We start from the raw sequence: 22,496 nt of genomic DNA on the forward strand, positions 1-22,496 counted from the left end.
AATTGGGGTTTTGGGGTGAAAATGGCTCTTTTTCCCGAGACTGAACTATCATAACTCGCAGTGGCGAGTAGCCCGACTCGCAGTGGCGAGTTGTAGCAGGACAGGGTTCCTGTTTTGCACTCTCGCATCTTTTTTACTCGTTTCAGTCGTGAACTGGTTTATGGTACAGACATGAAAATTGTAGATAATATTTTTATCTTTCTAAGGGCGTTGGTTTGACTTGAATACGATTTTTGGTTTGCAAGTTATGGGGAAAATACTCTTGAAACGTTTTGTCGAAAAATCCCGCATAACTAGTTCTAAGTCGACCCAATCCTTGTGGAATGTTTTTAATCTTTGAAAACTTGATTTTAAGAGTGCAACTAAGGTGGTTAAACTGTGATGTGGTGAACCTACTTGTTTTACTTAGAAATTGGGAAATTCATTGAAAAATGATGATTGAGACGAACTTTGTGATTTTCATTAATTCGTCGTGTTTGGCCGATGAAATGCTTACGTAACCTCTACTGCACACACATGTGGGTTGTGAGAATACAAGGCATAGGCAATTGAGCTTGTTTACTTGGTTTTGACTTAAATGTTCAATTAATTTAATGTTGTGATTTTGAGAGACGAACTTGACTAAAGAGGACTTTTGAGAACCAATTGATTGTGAATCCTCTACGGAGAATTGTTATATGTTATGTGAAGATGATTGGTGGTGTAATTATGTGACAACTTCATGTTGTGTGATTTTTGATGTTGTTGGTGATTGTATATATGTTAAATTGATGGTGAATTGTTGATGATTGCATATATACAAGTATTGGTGATGGTGAGGTGATTATTGTTTGTGTGAACATATGCATTTGTAGTTGAGTCATATGTTCATGCATTCATGACTGATGGTGGTGGATTTTATATCCAAGACTGATGGTGGCGGATTTTATATCCAATTGAGGTGAGTACGATGTTTTTGTTGCATCGAAGGTGACGACCTGGAGGTGATTTGGTACCACATGCATCTAGATGAGTCTAGAATCATTGCATAAACTGTTGGTGGATTGAATTGCATTGCAATGTGTTTTATGATTGATTGCTAACTGTAATTTGTGGATTGAATTATTGAGGGTTAATTGTTGATTGACAAGGTGAATTTGAGATATGTGTATGATACACTTGTTGAGATGAACTTGGAATGATGGTAAAGAATAATATGCATGTGTTGTGGATACTTGTGAATATATGTATGGATTGTTATTCTTGAATATATTCTTTCATTTCCAATGTTCATGATAAATGTTTTTCGTGGATTATGATGATGTAATGCTAACCCTCAGTGGTTTACCACCTACCTTTCCGTATGGACGGGTAGATGGAGTGCAGGATGCTTAGTTGTTTGCTTGATGATGCCGAGGAGTGGAGTTCCTCTGTTTATGCAAGTGTCTAGATTAGGGCTCTGATCTAGGATAGTTCTTGCATGTTATTTTTATTTTTGGACTATGTATTTGGAGTTGAGATGTTATTTGTTATTTGAGAATTGGAGAATACAATTGTATTTTGTTGAGATCCAGAGATGTTTTATGAATTATATGTATGTTCCGCTGCTATGTTGTGTAACATGATCTTTATGCATGTATGTTTTGTGGTTTGATTCGAAGACGTAGCATCTATTTCTAGAATATGTACGTATATTCGCGCGTTTTACCGCTTATTAGAAATAGGGTGTTACACAATGAAGTTAATCAAGTCCAAGCAATGTTTGAACCTTGATCTCGGTAATAATTTGGTGAACATGTCTACTGGATTTTCTTTCGATGCCACTTTCTCAACCATGGTCTCCTCTGTCTCAATCATATCTCTAACAAAGTGCAAACGAATGTCAATGTGCTTTGTTCTTTCATGATAGACCTGATGATTTGCCAAATGAATGGCACTTTGGCTATCACAATGTATCTTCACACACCCTTGACTAATCCCTAATTCTCCAATCATACCTTTCAACCATATGGCTTCCTTGACCCCTTCAACAAGGGCAATGTACTCTGCTTGAGTTGTTGAAAGAGCTACAACTGATTGTTGATTTGCCTTCCAAGTTACTATTGTACCGAACAATGTAAACACAAATCCTGACAAAGATTTTCTAGTGTCTACATTACCTGCATAGTCCGCATCCATATATCCCTCCAAAGCATCCCTTCCTGGTTGTGACCTTGTATACTTCAGATCACCTGTCAAAGTCCCATTCAAATATATCAGAACCCACTTCAAAGCTTACCAGTGCACTTGACCCAGATTTGCCATAAACCGACTTATCACACTTATTGCATAAGATAAGTCCGGTCTACTACAAACCATACCATACATGATGCTTCCAACCCCAATTGCATAGGGAGTACCCTCCATCTTGCTTTTCTCTTCATCGGATTGAGGACACTGCTTTATTGACAACTTTGTGTGATGACCAAGAGGAGTGCCAACGACCTTAGAATCTTTTATTCTGAACCGCTCCACCACTTTCCTCAAGTAACCTTGCTGAGATAAGAACAACTCACCTTTGTTACGGTCCCTCATGATATCCATACCAAGTATCCTCTTTGCATTACCAAGATCCTTCATCTCAAATTCATCATTCAATCTTTCCTTGAGCTTCTGAATCTCTTGCATGTCAGAGCTTTGCCATAAGAATATCATCTACATAAAAGAGAAGGTAGAGAATGACTTTCTTATTCCTTCTCATCATGTAAACACAACTATCATAGTTGCTTCTCAAAAAACCAGCCTTTATAAGGAACTATCATGTAAACCTTTGTTACTGCCTTGGACTTTGCATCAACCCATACAAAGATTTCTTCAACAGACATACTTTTGAATTATCTTCTACGAAACCTTCTGATTGTTGCATATAGATAGTTTCTTCCAACTCTCCATGTAGAAATGCGGTCTTCACATTCATCTGTTCTAACTCGAGATCATACATGTTAACAATCGCCATAAGTACCCTTATAGAACAATGTTTTACCACCGGTGAAAAGATTTCATTGTAATCAATCCCTTCCACCTGAGTAAAACCCTTTGCTACAAGTCTTGCTTTATACCTTGGTGCTTCGACCCCTGGTATACCTTCTTTCTTCTTAAACACCCACTTGCTTCCCACTACCCTTTGATTCATAGGTAATGAAACAAGTTTCCAAGTCTAGTTCTTTTCCAATGAAAGTATTTCCTCATTCATTGCCTTTATCCAGTCCTTGTTTTCATTATTTTCTAATGCTTCCCTGAAGTTCTTTGGTTCCGAGTCTTGCAATTCTTCAGCTGCATTCAAAGCATAACAAATGAGGTCAACATAACCGTATCTTTCAGATGGATTAATTTGTCTCCTTTGCCTATCTCTTGCTAGCTGATAGTCAGGATTAATTATTTTTTGGCCTTCACTCTCATCAGGTACTGGATTCTGATCCTCCCCTTCCCTTTCATCAGTGGTAGGCTCTACCTCAAACTGAATTTTTTGTACCCCCGTTTCTGAGCTTGTTTCCAGGTCTTTTCACTTCATCCCCATGTGGGTCTCATCAAAAGTAACATCCCTGCTTATAATAAATTTTGATCCCCCAAGTTCCATCTTCCACAGTTTGTAACCTTTCACACCTTCAGGATAACCCATGAAAATACACTTCATAACTCTAGCATCAAGTTTGTCCTGTCTGACATGAGCAAATGCTAAAGCTCCGAAAACTTTCAAATTAGAGTAGTCTGCCGGTCTCCCACTCCAAACCTGCATAGGTGTCTTGAGATCTATCCCTGTTGATGGACATCTGTTAATCAAATATGCTGCAGTACTAACAGCTTCTCCCCAGAAACTCTTGGACGATCCAGCTCCCAACAGCATACACCTCGCACGCTCCAACAAGTTCATGTTCATTCTTTCAGCAAGATCATTCTGTTGAGGTGTGTATGCCATGGTTCAATGCCTCTTTATACCTCGTTTCCTACAAAACTCATTAAACTGCTCTGAAACAAACTCCAGGCCATTGTCAGTTCTTAACACTTTCAGTTTAGTTCCAATCTGATTTTCTACAAGTGTATGCCATTCTTTAAATTTTTCAAAAGCGTCACTTTTATTCTTCAGAATGTAAACTCATACCCTTCTAGAACAATCATCAATAATAGACATGAAATATGAACCTCCCCCATGAGTTTTAACTGATGCTGGACCCCAAAGGTCCAAATGAACATACTCAAAAGGCCTACTAGATTTATGCACACCTATCCCAAACTTCACCTTGTGTTGTTTGCCTAATGTGCAATTATCACAGAAATCTAGTTTGTTCAATTTTTCATTCCCTAGCAAACCTTGTTTAGCTAGCTCAACCAAACCCCTCTCACTGACATGACATAACCTCAAATGCAACAATTTAGTTATGTCCAGAGTGTCTACACTAGCAACCGATGCATGAGCTATAACAGTGGAACCTTCTAAAATATATAAACCATGTATTTTAGACCCTTTAGCTATAACTAATGCACCATGAGAAATTCTCATCATACCACATTCAATTCTAGTACAATATCCTAGACCATCAAACATGCTTATAGATATTTATTTTCTCTTAAGTTCAGGAATATACCTCACATCCTTCAAAAGAAAATCACGGTCATCAAACATTTTGAGAAGGATAGTACCCATACCTTGAATTTTGCAAGTCTTATTATTACCAAGGCAAACAACTCCACCTTCTTTCAGCTCCAATGTTTCAAAGTACTCCTTTCTCGGAAAGATTGATAAGAGCACCCAGAGTCCAAGACCCAACCCTTTTCAGGTTCCCAACTTGTCACAGTTAGTGCTCCAGCACTCTCATAACCTTCCTCTTCACTTGCAATCTGAACGGATGGATTACCACTTCCATTGCCCTTTCTCTCCGGACAATCCTTCTTGAAGTGACCGGGGTTGTGACAAATAAAACATTTGTACTTTGTTTTATTATCACCACCCCTCGACCTAGACTTTCACCTGGAATTCTTGAATTTCCCATTTCCTCTGTTTTCGCTTCTCCCCCTTCAGACATTCAAGCCTTCTCCACTATCATCAACCTTCAACTCTTTGAACTTGGTTAACTCTTTGGTTCTCAAAGCTGCTTGGACTTCCTCCAAAGTGATAGTGCCCTCTTTTCCATAAAGCATTGTATCCTTGAAATTCTCAAAGGACCTAGGTAAAGCACACAGTAGGTGTAAGGCTTTATCCTCGTCTTCCAGATTCACATCTATGTTCGCCAAATCATCAATAATCTTATTGAACTCCGTCAGTTGCTCCATTATAGGTTTTGACTCCACCATTCGGTAAAAATTGAGTTGTTGTTTCAGACATTGTCTATGTGCCAAGGACTTGGTCATGTACAATGAATCAAGTTTATTCCACATAGACACAGCAGTAGTCTCCCTTGCTACCTCTCTCAACACCTTATCCCCAAGACACAGAATGATAGCACTAACCGTTTTATCATTCATCTCCGTCTTCTCAGCAGGTGTTAGATGTGCAGACATCTGTGCTTCTCCCTTCAATGCTTCAACACACTTTTGTTGAATTAGAATTGCCCTCATCTTTACCTTCCACAACCCGAAGTCGTTACTACTGGTAAACTTTTTAATATCCCACTTCGAACCCATGATACCTGGTTATTGATTTGACCTTTTCCCCGCGGTGGGCGCTAATTGTTGTGAATTCGTTGTGAAAAACACACCAATAATAAACTTGATGCGTGGAGAAAATTAATACCAAGTAATCAAATCAAGCGGGTGACAAAATAATTCAAACAAAAGATAAACAGCAAGAGATAAAAGGAGGAAGGAGAACACAAGAATCTGTTTACCCAGTTGGGTCTAATGATGACCTACTCTGGGGGAGAGAGCGGCTCTCTGTTCTACTATACTGATATGAGTTTCTTTACAAAGAGATATTGAGTTACAAGAATCAGTCTTCAAACCTAATTCTACCCAAGTCCCAGCCTCTTTCCGTGACCAAGACACTCAATCCTAATAGTGCTTTGTTCAAGGTGAATCAAAATAATCCCAACCCTAGTGTTTGTTACCAAGAGAAATCTATTCTATATATAAAAGTTGTCCCAAGCCAATTTTGAAGCCCTAATTTTTCCAAAACCCTAATGGCTACAATTACTGTTTTACCCTAGCTAAATCGTTAATCTATTTATCTATAAAAATAAAGAAATAACAAATCGCTTCTAATTTTCGTAAACAGATAAACAGATATAAAAATTGTTTCCTGCCTATTCTTATGCATAGCAAAATCGCTCCTTTGTTTAACAAAATCTCCTATTTTCCTACCTTCTCTCATACCAATCGCTCCTGATTTTCCTAAACAGATAAACAGATATCAAAATCGTTTCCTACCTATTCTCATGCAAAGCTAAATCGCCCCTTTGCCACATCTGTGTCTTTTCCATTTTCATTGTTGTCTTTCTCCTCTCATCACTTCCCTTCGCCAATGCTCTCGGTTCCGGCACCACCCTTGCCGTCAACTCCATCGCCACCGTCTATGGCTTCAGATCATCACAGCAAACTCATAACCTCAGTTGCTACCGCCACAGTCAGTTCTTTCTCTATCTCTCTCTCTACACGATATGTTGCCCTCACCATAGCCAACCCAATTGGCTTATGATTTCCCTCTTTTTTCCCTTTAATGAAATGCGGTGTATATGTTTTTTTGGTAGATCTGAAATCACATCTTTTTTAATTTTTGGTTGACGTTATTTTTCATTGTATCGCAGCTGGTTGTTTTTGTTGAGATTAATGGTGGAACTGAAATTCCTTTCCGTCTCAGTAGAGAAGGTAGGTTTGGCCACTGCTATTGATTTTACATGGATTTCTTTTAGCATAATGTTTCTTCAATTTTTCAATTCCAACTCTTTAAATTGGGGATCCTTTGATTTTCTTTATCCCACAACAAGTTTGGCTGTTTTCATTTTTTCTTTTGTTCTAAATTATCTCTCTTTTGTTCTCTATTTATGCGACTACACCACTTAGACTAGAAGTCTCTTCCTTCACATATTTTGTACTGATAAAAAATCTAATATGAATTTACTATGATATGACATTAATTTGATGTTAATTTGCTATGTCCATGACTAAGTCATATTTAGTTTCATTAATTTTCTTCTTATTTCTTGATTTTTTTTAAGATGCTTCTTAGTTATTGAATTAGTTGTAAAGAATTGGACACTAATTATGTAGTGATTTTTTTAGATTCTTGGCAACGGATATGTATTTGGAAGATGGGAACATTGTGGCAGTGCTACAACAACCGGTAGGTGAGTACTGTAGGGAACCAGGTACTGAAGTTCTTTCCATTGAAATTACTCTTATTTAATTGTACATATGTTTAGTGCTCCAAGCTCCTAAAACACTATGATGATTCAACGGATTTGATATTTGGTATGATTGCTATCAACTATTACTAAATTCAATTGGATTAGTTTTTGTGTTAATACCTGCGGTGGATCTTATCATAAGATTTCGTGCATAGTTATAAAAAAGGAAGTTATTCTACATAATGCAGTTGTATATAAGTTTTATTGTTTATGTAATTATGTTAATTTTTTATTTATTTTTTCTATCTCATTGGAATGAAGCTTTAGTTGGTCTTATGTTGTTATGTTTCTATCCATTGAATAAACTCCTACACAATTTCTATTTCACCCGGTTTGTTGGGATAAACCTTTGATTAAGCAGGCTTCATTGTGACATGAAAGATTGTAAACTTCACTACTGTCTTCTAGAGGTAACCTAAGAATATAAAACTCTACTCTTGATATTAAGTGCGACAAGCAACTGGTTTTGTGGCCTTAGTGATTTTTCAGCTTGGAGTTTTGTGGTTGCCCATTAGTAGGTTCGCAGAATTGTTAAGGTTGGTTTTGTTTTCTTCAATTTGGTTTCAGATGTTATGGCACAATTATGTAATTTTTTTAGCTTTGCTACTCCAGTTTTGCATCTCTTTATGTTGAAGTCATTGTCGTAATATGAGAATGATGCTTGATTATATTTTGCTTTCTTTAGTCTTTAGATATACATTGATGAATAATTTGGAGGCTTATTATCATGTTTTTTGGTTCCTGTAGGAATTTTGGAAGTTGTTTTGATGTATTTTACTTTTTCACATGCCCTGAGTTTTTCATGTCTCGATAGAGAAAAAATATATGATAATAGAGTATGTTGTTTTTACCCTGACATATCACAACCAAAACCTGACATAATGTGGTCAACTAAAGCTATATTTGATGAGATGCTCTACATGTTTTCTTTAATCTTATTGTTTTTGACATGTTTTCTTATACAAAAAAGGGGAAGTCAAGTCATGATAGTTTGGTCATTTTACCTTTGATTTAGCCTGTCTTCGAGTTGGAGTTACTCTGTCTGAGTAGTGTGTTGTAGTTTTTGCAGTGTTGATATATGCATACTGTTTCAGGATTTTGGTTGCTGTATTGTATCTTCAGTGGGGAGTTGATGTATCAATCAAGAGAGACGTAGCTAGCAGACTATCCATATCACTGTTTTTCAGCTTGCCGAATTCATTTAGACTGTTGTATTTTGTGAGAGGTGCCTTATAACTGTGCAACTCATGCTTCTCTGTGGCAGAAGTTGCCTCTGTATAGTTTGCTGAGTATAAGTGATCAAGTTTCTTTCAATTGAGGCAAATAATGTGTCTTGATGAATTTTTTAGTGGCTTTGGTGTTATAACACTCTTTTTCCCACATTGTAATGGTGTAAGTCCGTGACCAACTTATTGGTGTTGAATACTTATGTAAACTATAGTTATAGTTATGCTGAAATATTCTAATACATTAATTTTACTAACTATATAAAGAACAACCATCAATTCTCCTAAAAAAGTCATATTGTTTTAAGCCAAGAGCACTCCCACGTGATTTTTTATAGTGAAGTGATGTCATCTTGGATCAGTGGCTTTCACACTCTTATAAGGGTTCTATTGTTGTCTGATGTATCAAATTATTTATTTTTTAACAGCAAGTGAAGTATCAATTTATTTCCAAGTTTTCAAAAACTACAGGTTTTGCATATTAGGTATGTTCCTAATCAATTGGCACACTTTTAGTAAAATTGAAAGAGAATAAAGAGTAAAATACAATTGTATTCCACTGTAGTGTGTTTATGTCACATTACTAATTCAATCTTAAAAATCATAAATCACTGATATTGAACAATGCATTAATAAGCTTCCTAGACACACTTTTGCGACAAGCTATTGGTTTTTTTTTTTTTTTGAAAAAACAAAATAAGCTATTGGATGTATAGAGAGTGAACTGAATTGGATCACAGAGGAAACAATCAAACATGTGGAGGACATTAATATGATTAAGTTGTGATCAAGTTGTCTAAAAAATATCAAGTAGTGATCACGTTCCTATTACCCCATCCAGCAAAAACTTATAACTTAGACTACTTTTGTAAGATAAAATCTTATATTAGTGTAAGGTTGTGATAAATTTATTTTGTTTCATGTCATTATATTCGATTGTCTTATTGCGAATATAATATCATGTCATACATGTTAGTCGCAACTAGCAATTTAAAAAAATCATTTGTTCAAAAATAATCTTCATCTATATCAGACCCGTGCGATAGCACGGGTGAAAAGTCTAGTTCTCTATAAACCCTAGTTTGTATGTTGGCTTTTAAACCCTGTTTTCTACACACATAATCATCTGATACAAGGCTTATATTTATAGTGGAAAGCATCCCTCAAAAATTGGAACAAAACAGGCCCATAAGTTGTTTTATTTTTCTCCTCCTGCGACAAATCGGCCACCGAGTTTGCAAAATTGACCACTGATTTTTCCAGAGACAAAAGTCTCCAAAACCAGGTCAAAATCGGCCACCGTGTGGTACAAATCGGCCACCGATTTTGACAGACAGAATGCACATTTTTGAGTCACTTTTCAACAAAATCTATTACTAACATATCCCAAAATTTGTCTTTCTTCCTATTCTAATCTTGAATATTCTAAGCTCTACCAATTTGGTCTGACATGCCAACATTGGAGAAACGCATGGATAACATGGACAATGTAGTCGAGTTCTTAAATCAGACGGCTACTGGACATTCTACTCAACTTGCAAAAGTTGCAACCACAGAAGAAATAAACACATTACTCAAGACCTACATGAAGGATAAATGTATTGGTTGGGAATAGAAGGATATTCTCCTGAAAAATCAGGATCAACCACCAATCACACACCAACAATGGCGAACAGAAATGGTTCAAGAAAGTGGAATTGCCAATGTTTGAAGGCACTGATCCAAGTGGGTGGATCGCTCGAGAGGATAAATACTTCAAAATTCAACATGTGTGTGCATTCGTGAGTAGGTAGGGATCATCGTTGCTCTGGTTCTAATTTTGATGACAAAGGAATATTATTGCAGTTTTGGTTAAGTCCTCGACTTTATCCAAAATAATCTTTTTGATTGGAATCTCATAATTTTTATTTTAGGGGAGGACAAAGATGAAGAGGTCGCAACGAAATGATTTAGTTGGAATTTTGTTGGAAGGAGGAGCAATTTTGTTGGTGAGAGGAGGAATCTTCTTTCTTTTTAGCATATGGATGATTGTGGATAGATCGAGTAAATATGCTCATTTTGTACCCTTTAAACACCCTTATTCAGCACCATCTTTGGATGAGATATTTGCTTGGAAGGTAATGAAGTCCATCATAATATAGATCTTATTTTTCATGTGTAATTTTTGGCAAGAACTATTGATGTTGCAAGGAACACAACTACGCATGAGAATAACCTATCATCAGAAATTTGATGGTCAAACAAAGGTGTATAGAGATTTCATTCACTTGGAAAAATACATATATAATACCAATTTCAAGCATCAGCGGGCAATGCTCCTTTTGAGGTATTATATGTGAGAGCTCTTCCTTCCATTTCCAGGTTTATACTAAGTGAAGAGTTGATCGAAGAAGTGGCACAGGACCTTAAAGATAGAAGCGAAGCTTTGAAACAACTAAAGGCTCACTTGCTGCTTTCACAGGGACAGATGAAGAAATTTGTAAATAGACTTAGGACACCCTTCACACACACACACACACACACACACACACACACCTGCATGGTCATTCCATCTTCTGAAACCCACAAATAATCCGGGACCCTTGCAAGATGCTTCTTGAAAGCATCTCCATCTGGATCTTCCACCCAACAAGCAAGCATACATAAAGCCTGATAACCATATACATGTTAATAATGGAACATTTGAAATTATTTTATTTTTCAATGAAAAGCTAAATAATCAATATGTTTAATTGCTATGACGATTCTTACCTTTTCTACAGACCCCATGGTTATGTATCGACTATTCTCATCCTCATAGTGGATATGCTTCATTGTTACTTGAAGGGCTTTTTCTCTTACCAATTTGTTGAAAGGCCAACGAGTGAGAAGTGGCTCACTGAATATGTATAAGCTATCCCAAATCAGATTTTGTATCAAAGGATGGGGATAGTAAAGATCTTCCTGTATAATACGGCATAAAATGGATCATTTACCCCTCCTATGTATGTTATCATTTAAAGACAACTACGACCCTCACCTTTGCACATAGGTGACGGGCTTTCGACCAATTAACTTTTTCATAAGATTCGGTATGAAGTTCTTCTCTCAACTGTAATATGAGTGGAGTTATTCGACCCACAAACCTCTTCCCATACAAGTAAGACATAGACATGTATGTCAATCGACAATAACACCACATTTTACCTACAATTAATTAATGTAAAAATGAGATAGAATAATCTATCAAGTCAATGTTTGTTCATTTCACACACACATAATACCTGGATGCATAGGAAGAAAAGAAGGAAGGATCCAAAACTCTGGGGGCATTGGATTGCATCCAGACCAATCAAATACACCAAGTATCTGCAAATAAAGAAAACATATTTGAAGGATATATAGTAGTAAATAGTTAGTGGTGCTTATATAATTACCTCAATAGAAGGTTAACTTTTACTCATCTATAATATTCAACTTTGATCAACACAAATTTGAATCTTTTCTCTCATTTCTTAGTGGATTTCATGTTTCATAACAATTTTATATCAGATAAAAACCTAAACCCTAAATGTAAAAAATTGTACCGAAAGCCAGGTTTTTCCCCATGAAGGTATATGTGTTACACCACCGTGATCACGAATCCAGTTTCTTGCTCTAGCACAAGCATTGTTTTGACCTCCATCAGGCCCTTCACCAAGAATTCTCATGCATATATAGTTGAGTGCAGTACAAAACATGGTGCTATGACCCTCAATGTGTAGACCCCACCCTCCATCTTCATTCTTCAAATGAAACAACCACATGAAGAACTTTATCTCAAATTTCATGGCTAATAAAGGAAAACAAGCATATATATTTGCATAACAAATGGGTGAATTTGTATGTTGAAATTGGATCATAAAGTAACTGTATATGTACCTGATGACAATATAAGTAACGAAGAATCTCTTTGCGATGCTCTTGTGGGAATACCAAATCAAGATGTCCCGTAATGTAAACACAAAAAACCTGAAATTTTTGTTTCATCCAGCTTGATCAAATAGTCAAAGGTAAGTAACAAGTGGCTGCATGCACTGAAGTTAGTTCAAATTTGAGTAGGAGAGAGATGTGGTAAAGATATCTTAGGAGATGAAAATACAAAAAAAAACACATTGGATGTAGTGAAGAGGTAGGGAAATGCAAGAAACAAGAATGTAGAGAATCCTATTCTAAAATGGATCTTCTCTTTTTTTTTTTTTTTTTTTTTTTTTTTTATCTTCTATATCTCTTAATAGGGATTACCTATGTCGTTATCGTCATCGTATTAGGATCCTCTCATATTAAAAAAAAAATTAATAATAATGTGAAAGATCTAAGTTGTTGAAATATAAAGAGTAGTGATTTTAGAATTTAAAAAAATGAGAAATATTATTTATTTGAGATATGAAACTTAGGATTTAATTTGTATGCTAAATTATTTTATATATTTATCTAATGATGTGTTCTAGATCATTTAATCATTTAATGTGATTGAAAACACATGATTTATCATATTCATTAACTGATATGATAACACATCATTTAATATAAATGTAAAATAATTTTACACCGACAATGCAATACAAATTTCAAAACTAAAAACAAAAACTATTTTCAAATCTATTAAAAAAAGTAGTTAGTGTCATTAAATAGTTTATAGGTATGAAGTTTTCATGGTCTTTAACAATGACTAATCTTCATTGGAGAATTTGTTGGGCATACAAGGTGGATTCTTCTCTAGCAACTGATTTTTCTCAATACAAAAGAGTTGCAGATGAAACATGTAACCACTTGATTAAAGGATACAAATCATTTACCATTTGAATTCATTTTTTTTAGTAATTGTATTAGCTTATTAAAAACAAAGATAAGTATTCACCAAAGGAGGAGTGAAAAACATAGGACCAGCTATTTGAGCAGGCCAATGGCCATCTTTTGTTTGTAATGCTGCTAGGTGATGCGCGCCCCTTCTCAATGTTGTCGTAGCTTTATCATATGTTATCTCTTCTTCATCTTCTATCTTCACACCAGTAATCGTTTGTTTAAATTTATTTTCTCTAAGAACCTACAATGCCAAGAAGCAAAAATGAAAAATGTATAATAGTTATTTTTTTTTGGATAAACTGGGAGAAATGACAGACATCAAGAGGAACCACCGACATCCCAACTAGGTTGGCACCCCAAAAAACATTCATCCTATGTCACCAATCTCAAAATATATTACATCATATCCAATGATGGATTGAGAGATCTAACAAAGGATTGTTTATTTTTTTAAGGCTTAATTACATAAATGGTCCCTTAAATAATTATGAAATTTCAATATGGTCCCCTTATTAATTTTCGCCCCATTCTGGTCCCATAAGTTACCCCTGTCAGTCAAATAAATTCATTCCGTTAAATTTTTTGAGAAAAACGTTAACATTCATCCCCTTCATCATCAAACCCAGAAAAATTCATCATCTTCATCATAAAAAATTGAAAAAACTCAAAATTAAACATTTCCTTCATCACTTCATAAAAATCAATAAAAACAAAACATTAGATCCAATCAAATCGAACAAAAGCCTCTTAATAAAAATTATCTTTTCGTGCTTTTGAAATTTTGCACTAATTGTTTCTTCATCACAAAACTCAAAAACAAAAATAAAAACTCAAAAAAAAAAAACCCAAAATATTATCAATATATCCAATATTGAGTAAAATTTTAGAGAACTATTCACACCTTCCTCTAAGGCTTCTCATGGTCCTGTATTTAATGCTACGTGATGTTTTTCACTCCCATACACTGCTCATCCAATCTAATGGGACATTTTTGTCTTTTAGCAAGGATAAGTACAAGGATAATGCTATAAAATAATGCTATAAAATATGTTTAGTTGCACTTTTCAAAGTAAATCTGATAGGCAAATCTAAATCTGATGAGAGATCTTTTATCCCTTCCATGAGTTTTCACACGTATATGATCTATGATCTATGTGCTATCTATGTGCTAATACTTTCCATGATATCTTTGTTTTTAGTTGCCTCCAAGCCAAACGTGTGGAGTGTGGAACCTAGCACATAGAGTGTTTTATTGATTTATTAATTTGCTTTTTACATTAGTTATATTAATTTATTGATTACTCACTACCAAAAAAAAGGTTTGACACTACTTAAAAAAATTATTGATTACTATCTCCGTTTAAAAATAAGTGTCGTTTTAATAAAAAAAATTGTGTTTTAAAATAAGTGTCACTTTTAGTTTCAATGCAATGATAAGCAAAAATTATTCATTTGTTATAAAGGGATCATTCTTTATTTAATACACCCTATGGTCACTAATATAAGCAAAAATCCACTTTTTAGATACATTCAATTAATGATGTATGTGACATATAATAAAGACCACATACATCCAGATTTTATTTTTTATTTTTAAAATTTTCCAGATTTTTGTTTTCATTTTTATTAATTTTTCCAATTTTTTAAAAAAAAATCGGTATTTTTCCAGAATTTTTTTTTTAAAAAATTATTATTTTTTAAATTTTGCAGATTTTATTTTTTATTTTTAAAATTTTCCAGATTTTTGTTTTCATTTTTATTAATTTTTCCAATTTTTTAAAAAAAATTCGGATATTTTTTCGTTTTTTAGATTTTTTTAATTTTTTAAATAATTGAATTACACACGTGGCACTCATTAATTGATTAAAAAAAGACACATCAGCACCAAATGTCATGGGGACCATAAAATCAGAAAGGGGGAAAACTATGGGGACCAAAATCGCTCGTTTCAAACTATGGGGACCAAAATCGCACAATTGGCAAAATATAGGGGGCAAAAGTGCAATTAAGCCTTTATTAAATTCAAAGAAAGCTATGTATAAGTACCAAATTATACTCCTTCAAAAAAAAAAGGTACCAAATTGTACATCATCAGTTGGAGAAGGTAACCGCCTCTTTCCTGTGCTATGTATATGGACGTCATAGGTAGAGAGCTGATCATCATCTCTATCTGTAGTTTCCTATTGATGTATCCTTGAAGGTGTTATGCCCTAACGATGAATTCAAATTTTCCATTCCCCCCCCCAATCGATCTGTTTTGTGCTTCCTTTTCTTCATCTATAAATACCCTCATTGTCTTCTCTCATCTCACACCGTTTTACGTTTATTGAACTGATTTGAGAATACATCTTGAGTGTTGCGTCAGTTTTTAGAGTTATGGCATCTGCTTTTGATAACTTGTGTGAAATCAAATCTGGAAGAGAGGCTTGGAGAATCAAGGTTAGGGTTGTTAGGACTTGGAAAGTTCCAAGTTTTATGAATCCAGGACCCTTTGTACGAAGGTTGTTTGTTAATTTGTTGCTTGGAAACTCCATGAGTAATCCGGTTAAAGTATGGGAGCAGACTTGGGAGCTTCTGTCTGATGGAATTCTATACTCTAAAAGACGACTTCTTAATAATTCGGGTGAGTTGTTTTGAATTGTCTTGAGTGTTCTTCAACTTCAAGCGAACAACTAATTTATTTATGTATTTTTATTTTCATGACTTCATGTTATCTACAGAAGATTTGAAGCAGTTGTGTTTGATGGAGATAGATAAGATTCTTCGAGTCAATGGTAAAGCTTTGCGTGAATTTGATTGCATGCCAAAGATTAGTGGCAGAGATGTTGAAAAGTTTGATAATATTTTACTGGCCAATGAACTCTCATATGACAAAGATGAAATGCATTCCTTACACAATCAACATTATGCTAATTTGAATGAAAACCAACTATTGGCATATGAACGTATTGTTGAGGATGTGAATAAGGAAACAGATACTATGTTTTTTGTTGATGGTTACGGTGATACTGGTAAAACCTATTTGTGGAATGCTTTGTCTTATTGCTTTTGTTCTGAGGGGTTGGTTGTACTCAATGTAGCATCGAGTGGAATTGCAGCGTTGTTGTTGCCTGGTGGTAGGACGGCTCATTCTCAGTTTGGAATCCCAATGACCTTGACTGAAGTATCCTTTTGTAGAATGAAAAAAATAGTCATAAGGCTCAATTTCTTCGTCGAACAAGTCTTATTATATGGGATGAGGCTCCAATGATAAATAGATTTACAATTGAAGCTTTTGACAGGTCATTGCAAGATATAATGAAGCCAGCTTCTAAAGGGGAAGATGCATCCCATGTACCCGACATCCCATTTGGTGGAAAGACAATTGTTTTTGGGGGTGATTTTCGTCAGATATTGCCGGTTGTTCCTAGAGGCTCTCGTGCGGACATTGTTAACACAAGTATCAATTCATCGCAATTACATGCTATTTTTACTTAAAAACACATGCCTTTTTGTGATGCTTTCTGGAACGCAATGATTGGAGTGGACTGTTACCTGTGATGTGGTTCAGTTAACTTGCTTTTGTTTGGATGGCTATTTTTTATATTATAATATGCCGTTCTCATGTCCTCGGTACATGTCATTTTTAGAAGATACCTTTATTCGATTAGAATATAAGTAGTTAGGACATGTCATTTATAGAAGATACCTTTATATTGTGAAAATGTTGGAACTAAATGCAACATATTGATGGTATATATCATTCACAAGATGCAGAGAGTTATTGATTATAGTTCAATCACAATTACATATCACTCCAAACCTAGGATGATAATTGTAACAGATGAAGCTAATTTTACAAAGTTTCACTTTTGAAACTTATACTCATTTGGATGTTGATATTGATATGTGGTTCAAAATTGATGTTAATGCTATTGCTGCTGCTTTGATACTGCAGACTTAGTGATTTTTGGTATTCAAGATTTGGTAAAGGTGGTCGAGGACTGTTCGTTTATGAGTTTAAGTCCTTTCCGGTGTTCATATTTTTGTGGGATTTTTTGTGTTTATTGTTTAAATGTTCGCGTGTTTGTGTGTTGTATTTCCATCTACCTCTGTTTATTTGCCTGTGTCGTGCTATTTACTTCATGATGTACACGTTCGTATAGGAATCCTTATGTGCATGAAAGTAGTTAGGAATCAAAGAAGTTACCTTGTGTATAGGAATCCTTATGTGCTTGTGTATAGGAATCAAAGAATAGTTTTATGCTTTAGCTACCTTAACGTTTTAAGGTGTAGCTTGAAAGTTTTATTCGGACAAGTGTCATTTCTAGAATTGTAGTATCGTCTCACTACGCCTATTCTCTTTCCTATTAGTCTGTCTTTCTTCACCTTCTGGAATATACTTTGATGCTTCAATAGTTGCCTCATCAAAAGTGTCGATGCCTGCTATGGTTTCAAGAACATAAGCAGCATCTGACACATTCCTTCAAATTGGCCTGTACAAAACCACACAACCAGGGACGGAGCAAGAAAATTTTGTTAAGGGGGGCGAAAATAATTCATGCAATGTCGAGTCATTTGTTTTGTTCGAAATCAATTAATCAGTTTTGTTTTAAATTTCTGATTTCTAGAGAAAAAAGCTTTGGTAGTTATGAGAACGTATGTAACATGATAATAAATCACATAAAGTCTAATCAAATATTTTTTAACTTAATAATGTTTTTTTTTCTTTTGCTAATATGGATAAGAAGCCTTATTTTTCCCTCTCAAACAAAAAGAATACTACTATTTTTAAAAGAGGCGAACGTAATGAACTTTTTTTTTCCTATTAAGCAATAAACAAAAATTAATATCATTATAAGATGACTAAATGTGGGTCACTACATTGTTATCAAAAACGCGACTTAAGTCCCAAAATCCAGGTTTTTGCGACTTTGCGTAGCTTCAACGACTCAAATCCACAGCAAAGTCCCAAAAACAGGCAAAATCCTATCAAAATCGCACAAAATCCCTGTACAGGCTTACCCGAGTCTTACCCGACTGTGTCTTACCTTGGGCTAATTGACCAACTGTTGGCTTGATGCCCACCACTGAGTTAAGACCTCAGGGACATAAGAGTGAGTTAAGACCTGTGTCGTGATGTTTACTTCATGATGTACACGTTCGTATTTCTGTATCAAATTTGTATCGTTGTTGTGAATCTTTGTTCAATTGTGTATAAGTGATAGGCTTTTGTTCATTCTTACGCTTGCTGTCTTAATGTCTGTTTGGGTCTTACGCCTTCGCCTTGGTGTTGTTAATCAACGTCTGTGTTGTCCGTGCATCGCACGGGTTACACACTAGTTCATTACAACAACAACAACATGAAATCTGAACAGTCAAAGGGGAAGAGAAATCTTGGCCAGCGTTGAGAATAACTCTGATTTTCATCAATCCCTTTAATAAATCAATCTCATTCTCAGATTGATCCTTCTGAAAACCCTTATTAATAACTAATGTTCATCAATCCTTTTTACAAACTACTGTACATCAATCCCCTTCTACAATTTTTCCAATCCCTTAGAATCTCAAACTCCCAAATCTTCCATTACTCTTCCATTTGGCCATGGTGTTGAGAATCGACAACACAAAACTCTCTTTCGAGGATCTTCGCCGTAATCCATCCCTCGATGAAGACTCTCTCCTCCACTGCTCCAAATCTGATCCGTCAACTCAACCTGATTGAAAGAAGTGTAAACACAAAAGAAAAATAGAAGCTTCTCGATTCGGTCGCCAATTTCGTTATCGATTCTGTCGATCCACGCCAGAATACCGAATCGCCGCTCGAAAGCGAGTGTATGTGCTGCGTGCGTTTTCGACGAGTGTTGGTGGTGGTGTGCAAGGGTTTGATTTTGGTAAACTGAGGCAGAGCAATGTGAACAGTGGGTCATGGAATTTCTTGCGGAATTCATCAAGAATGTTATTATGGTTCAATGGGTGATGTTGTTCAAATAAGCACCGTATTCTTAAAGTTGAACGATGATGATGGAGAAAAGATTAGTGATGCTAATATTGATTGGATGCATATATGTAAGCACTGAACCAAAAATCTTTTCTATTGAGTGAAAAAATTTGATTGGAATTAACAACAGAGAAAACGATGGGAGAAAAGATTTTGATTTTGATGAGTTTGACTAAAATTAAGGTTTTTTGGATTTAATTGAATGGTTTAATTTTTGAGTTTTTTTTTTTAATTTTTTCTGGATTTTTATGATGAAGGTGATAAATTTTTCTGGATTTAGTGATGAAGAAGATGAATTTTTCTGGGTTTGATGATGAAGGGGATGAATGTTAACGTTTTTCTCAAAGAACGTTATTTGAGTAACCCTAAAGGTCTTCAAAAAAAAAAAACCTTTTGTAAACTTCAAGATACATTTATTATTATTTTGGCTTAATTACACTTTTGGCCCCCTAAGTATCCAAAAGTTGCGATTTTGGCCCCCTAAAAAAAATATCTCTTTTTTGGCCCCTTAAGTTCACTTTTGGTTGCAATTTTGGCCCCCAAGCCAATTTTGACCCAGTCAACAGACACGTGGGCGCCACGTGTGTAAATTTTTTTATTTTATTTTATTTTTATTTTTTTAATTTATAAAAAATAAAAAAAAAATTTTGTAATTAAAAAAATGTTTTTTTATTACAGAAATAAAAATGTTTTTTAATTAAAAAAAAATTTGAAAATTAATAAAAAAATTGAAAAAAAATATTATAAAATTCTGGAAAATTGAAAAATTAATAAAAAAAATTTGAAAAAAAATATTATAAAATTCTGGAAAATTGAAAAATTAATACAAAAATTGAAAAAAATAAAAAAATTCCGGAAAATTGAAAAATTAATAAAAAATGATTAAAAAAATAAAATAATCTAAAAAATTATGAAAAAATAAAATTTCGAAATTTTCTAAAAAAAATTAAAATTCTGGAAAAATTCTAATTAAAATTTTAATGAAAAATAAAAATTCTGGAAAATATTTAAAAAAATTCAAAATTTTCGAAAAAATTAAGAAGATTAATCATTTTTAAAAAAATGGAATTTTTGAAATTTTCATTAGTATTTCTCGAAATTTCGAAATTTTCATTAGTATATATGTCGAGCTTAGGTTTTTTCAGTGTATTTTTCGAAACTTCTAAATTTTCATTAGTATTTTTTCCGAGAAAATTTTCATTAGTATTTTTTCCGAGAAATTTTCATTATGTGTATTCCGGTTTATAAATACACAAAAATTCTCGGAAAAAAATACTAATGAAAATTTCGAAATTTTTTAAATATTTTCCGTATTTTCCAGAATTTTCAATTTTTTCAATTTTCCAGAATTCCGTTTTTTTAAGAATTCCGTTTTCAAATTTTCCAGATATTTTCGAAATTTTGAATTTTTTTTCAATTTTTAAATTTTTTTAATATTAATGAATTTTCAATTTTTTTTAATCATTTTTTATTTTTATTAATTTTTCCTGAATTTTTAAATTTTTTTTCCGTATTTTTTCAATTATTTTACATTTTTATTAATTTTTCAATTTTCCAGAATTTTTTAATATTTTTTTCAATTTTTCAATTTCCCAGAATTTTTTCAATTTTTTATTAATTTTTCATTTTTCCAGAATTTTTATTTATTTTTTAATTACAAAATAAAAAAAAATATTAAAAAATACAAAAATGCGACCACGTCAGCGTTGACTGGGTCAAAATTGGGCTAGGGGGCCAAAATTGCAACCAAAAGTGAACTTAAGGGGCCAAAAAAGAGTTATTTTTTTTAGGGGGCCAAAATCGCAACTTTTGGATACTTAGGGGGCCAAAAGTGTAATTAAGCCTATTATTTTCTCCAAATATATTCATTCGTAAAGCTACCAATTTGTCTAGTGAAATAAGAAACTATCATAAAAAAATTTATATAAAAAATGAGCGAATAGGCAATTTCCCCCCGAAATTGTAAGTTTCATCAATTACCCCCCCTGTAGTTAACGAAACATCAATTACCCCCCTGAAATTGCATAACGTTAATCAATTTACCCCCTCCGTCAATTTTTCTGTTAACTGTTTACGGTTATGATCAATTACCCCCCTGAAATTTTACAGTTATGTGCAAAATGCCCCCTGAACTTGAAAAAAATTGAAAAAATTCTGGAAAAATATTAAAAAAAATTAAAAAATTCTTGAAAAATGAAAAATCAATAAAAAAATTGAAAAAAAAATTAAAAAATTCTGGAAAATTGAAAAATTAATAAAAATGAAAAAAAACGGAAAAAATTAAAAAAATCTGGAAAAATTAATAAAAATAAAAAAATCTGAAAAAATTTAAAAATTCTGGAAAAATTAAAAAAAAATCTGAAAAAATTTAAAAATTCTGAAAAAAATAATAAAAATAAAAAATGATTAAAAAAATAAAATAATCTAATAAAATGAAAAATAATGAAAAAATTCTGGAAAATAAAAAATATTCTGATTAGTATATATGTCGAAATTTTGAAATTCTGGTTTTTTATGTATTTTTCGAAATTCCGAAATTTTGATTAGTATATATGTCGAGTTTAGGTTTTTTCAGTGTATTTTTTCCCTTATTCTCGGTTTATAAATACACAAAAAGTTCCCGGTTTATAAATACACAAAAATTCCCGGAAAAAATACTAATGAAAATTTCGAAATTTCGAAAAATACATAAAAAACCTAAGCTCGGTTTATAAATACACATATTTTTTCCCTTATTCTCGGTTTATAAATACACATAAATTCCCGGAAATTTTTTGAGAAATACTAATGAAAATTTCAAAAATTTCGAAAATTTTTCATTAAAATTTCATTTTTCCAGAATTTCATTTTTATTTTCCAAAATTTTTATTTTCGAGAATTTCCAGAATTTTTATTTTCCAGAATTTCATTAAAATTTAAAATTTCAAAAATTTCATTTTTCCAGAATTTTAATTTTTTTAGAAATTTAGAAATTTTATTTTTTTCCAGAATTTTTTAATCTTTTTTATTTTTTTCAGAATTTTTTCAATATTTTTCATTTTATTAGATTATTTTATTTTTATTAATTTTTCCAGATTTTTTTCATTTTTATTAATTTTTCAATTTTCCTGA

General features: G+C 33.4%; 1 protein-coding gene across 8 annotated transcripts in view; it reads right to left on the reverse strand.

Moving 5' to 3' along the window:
* Window positions 1-22,496, reverse strand: part of LOC146905961 (beta-amyrin synthase-like) — a 44,569-nt gene that overhangs the window by 17,251 nt on the left and 4,822 nt on the right. For 3 of the 8 annotated variants that reach the window (XM_085722515.1, XM_085722514.1, XM_085722516.1), the window contains exons 3-9: window positions 13,461-13,646; window positions 12,482-12,571; window positions 12,148-12,345; window positions 11,845-11,929; window positions 11,601-11,767; window positions 11,333-11,524; window positions 11,117-11,230 (exon numbers count right to left, since the gene is read on the reverse strand). In XM_085722515.1, the coding sequence (XP_085578641.1) occupies window positions 11,117-11,230; window positions 11,333-11,524; window positions 11,601-11,767; window positions 11,845-11,929; window positions 12,148-12,345; window positions 12,482-12,571; window positions 13,461-13,646 (1,032 nt within the window). Of the gene's footprint in view, window positions 1-11,116; window positions 11,231-11,332; window positions 11,525-11,600; window positions 11,768-11,844; window positions 11,930-12,147; window positions 12,346-12,481; window positions 12,572-13,460; window positions 13,647-14,306; window positions 14,383-17,594; window positions 17,881-22,496 lie in introns of those variants that run through there. The other 5 variants (XM_085722518.1, XM_085722517.1, XM_085722519.1 and 2 more) reach the window with 4 other exon arrangements.

Source organism: Medicago sativa, chromosome 7 (genome assembly GCF_051527215.1).
Source record: "Medicago sativa cultivar Bolivia chromosome 7, Bolivia_mono, whole genome shotgun sequence".
NCBI classification, from domain to species: Eukaryota; Viridiplantae; Streptophyta; class Magnoliopsida; order Fabales; family Fabaceae; genus Medicago; species Medicago sativa.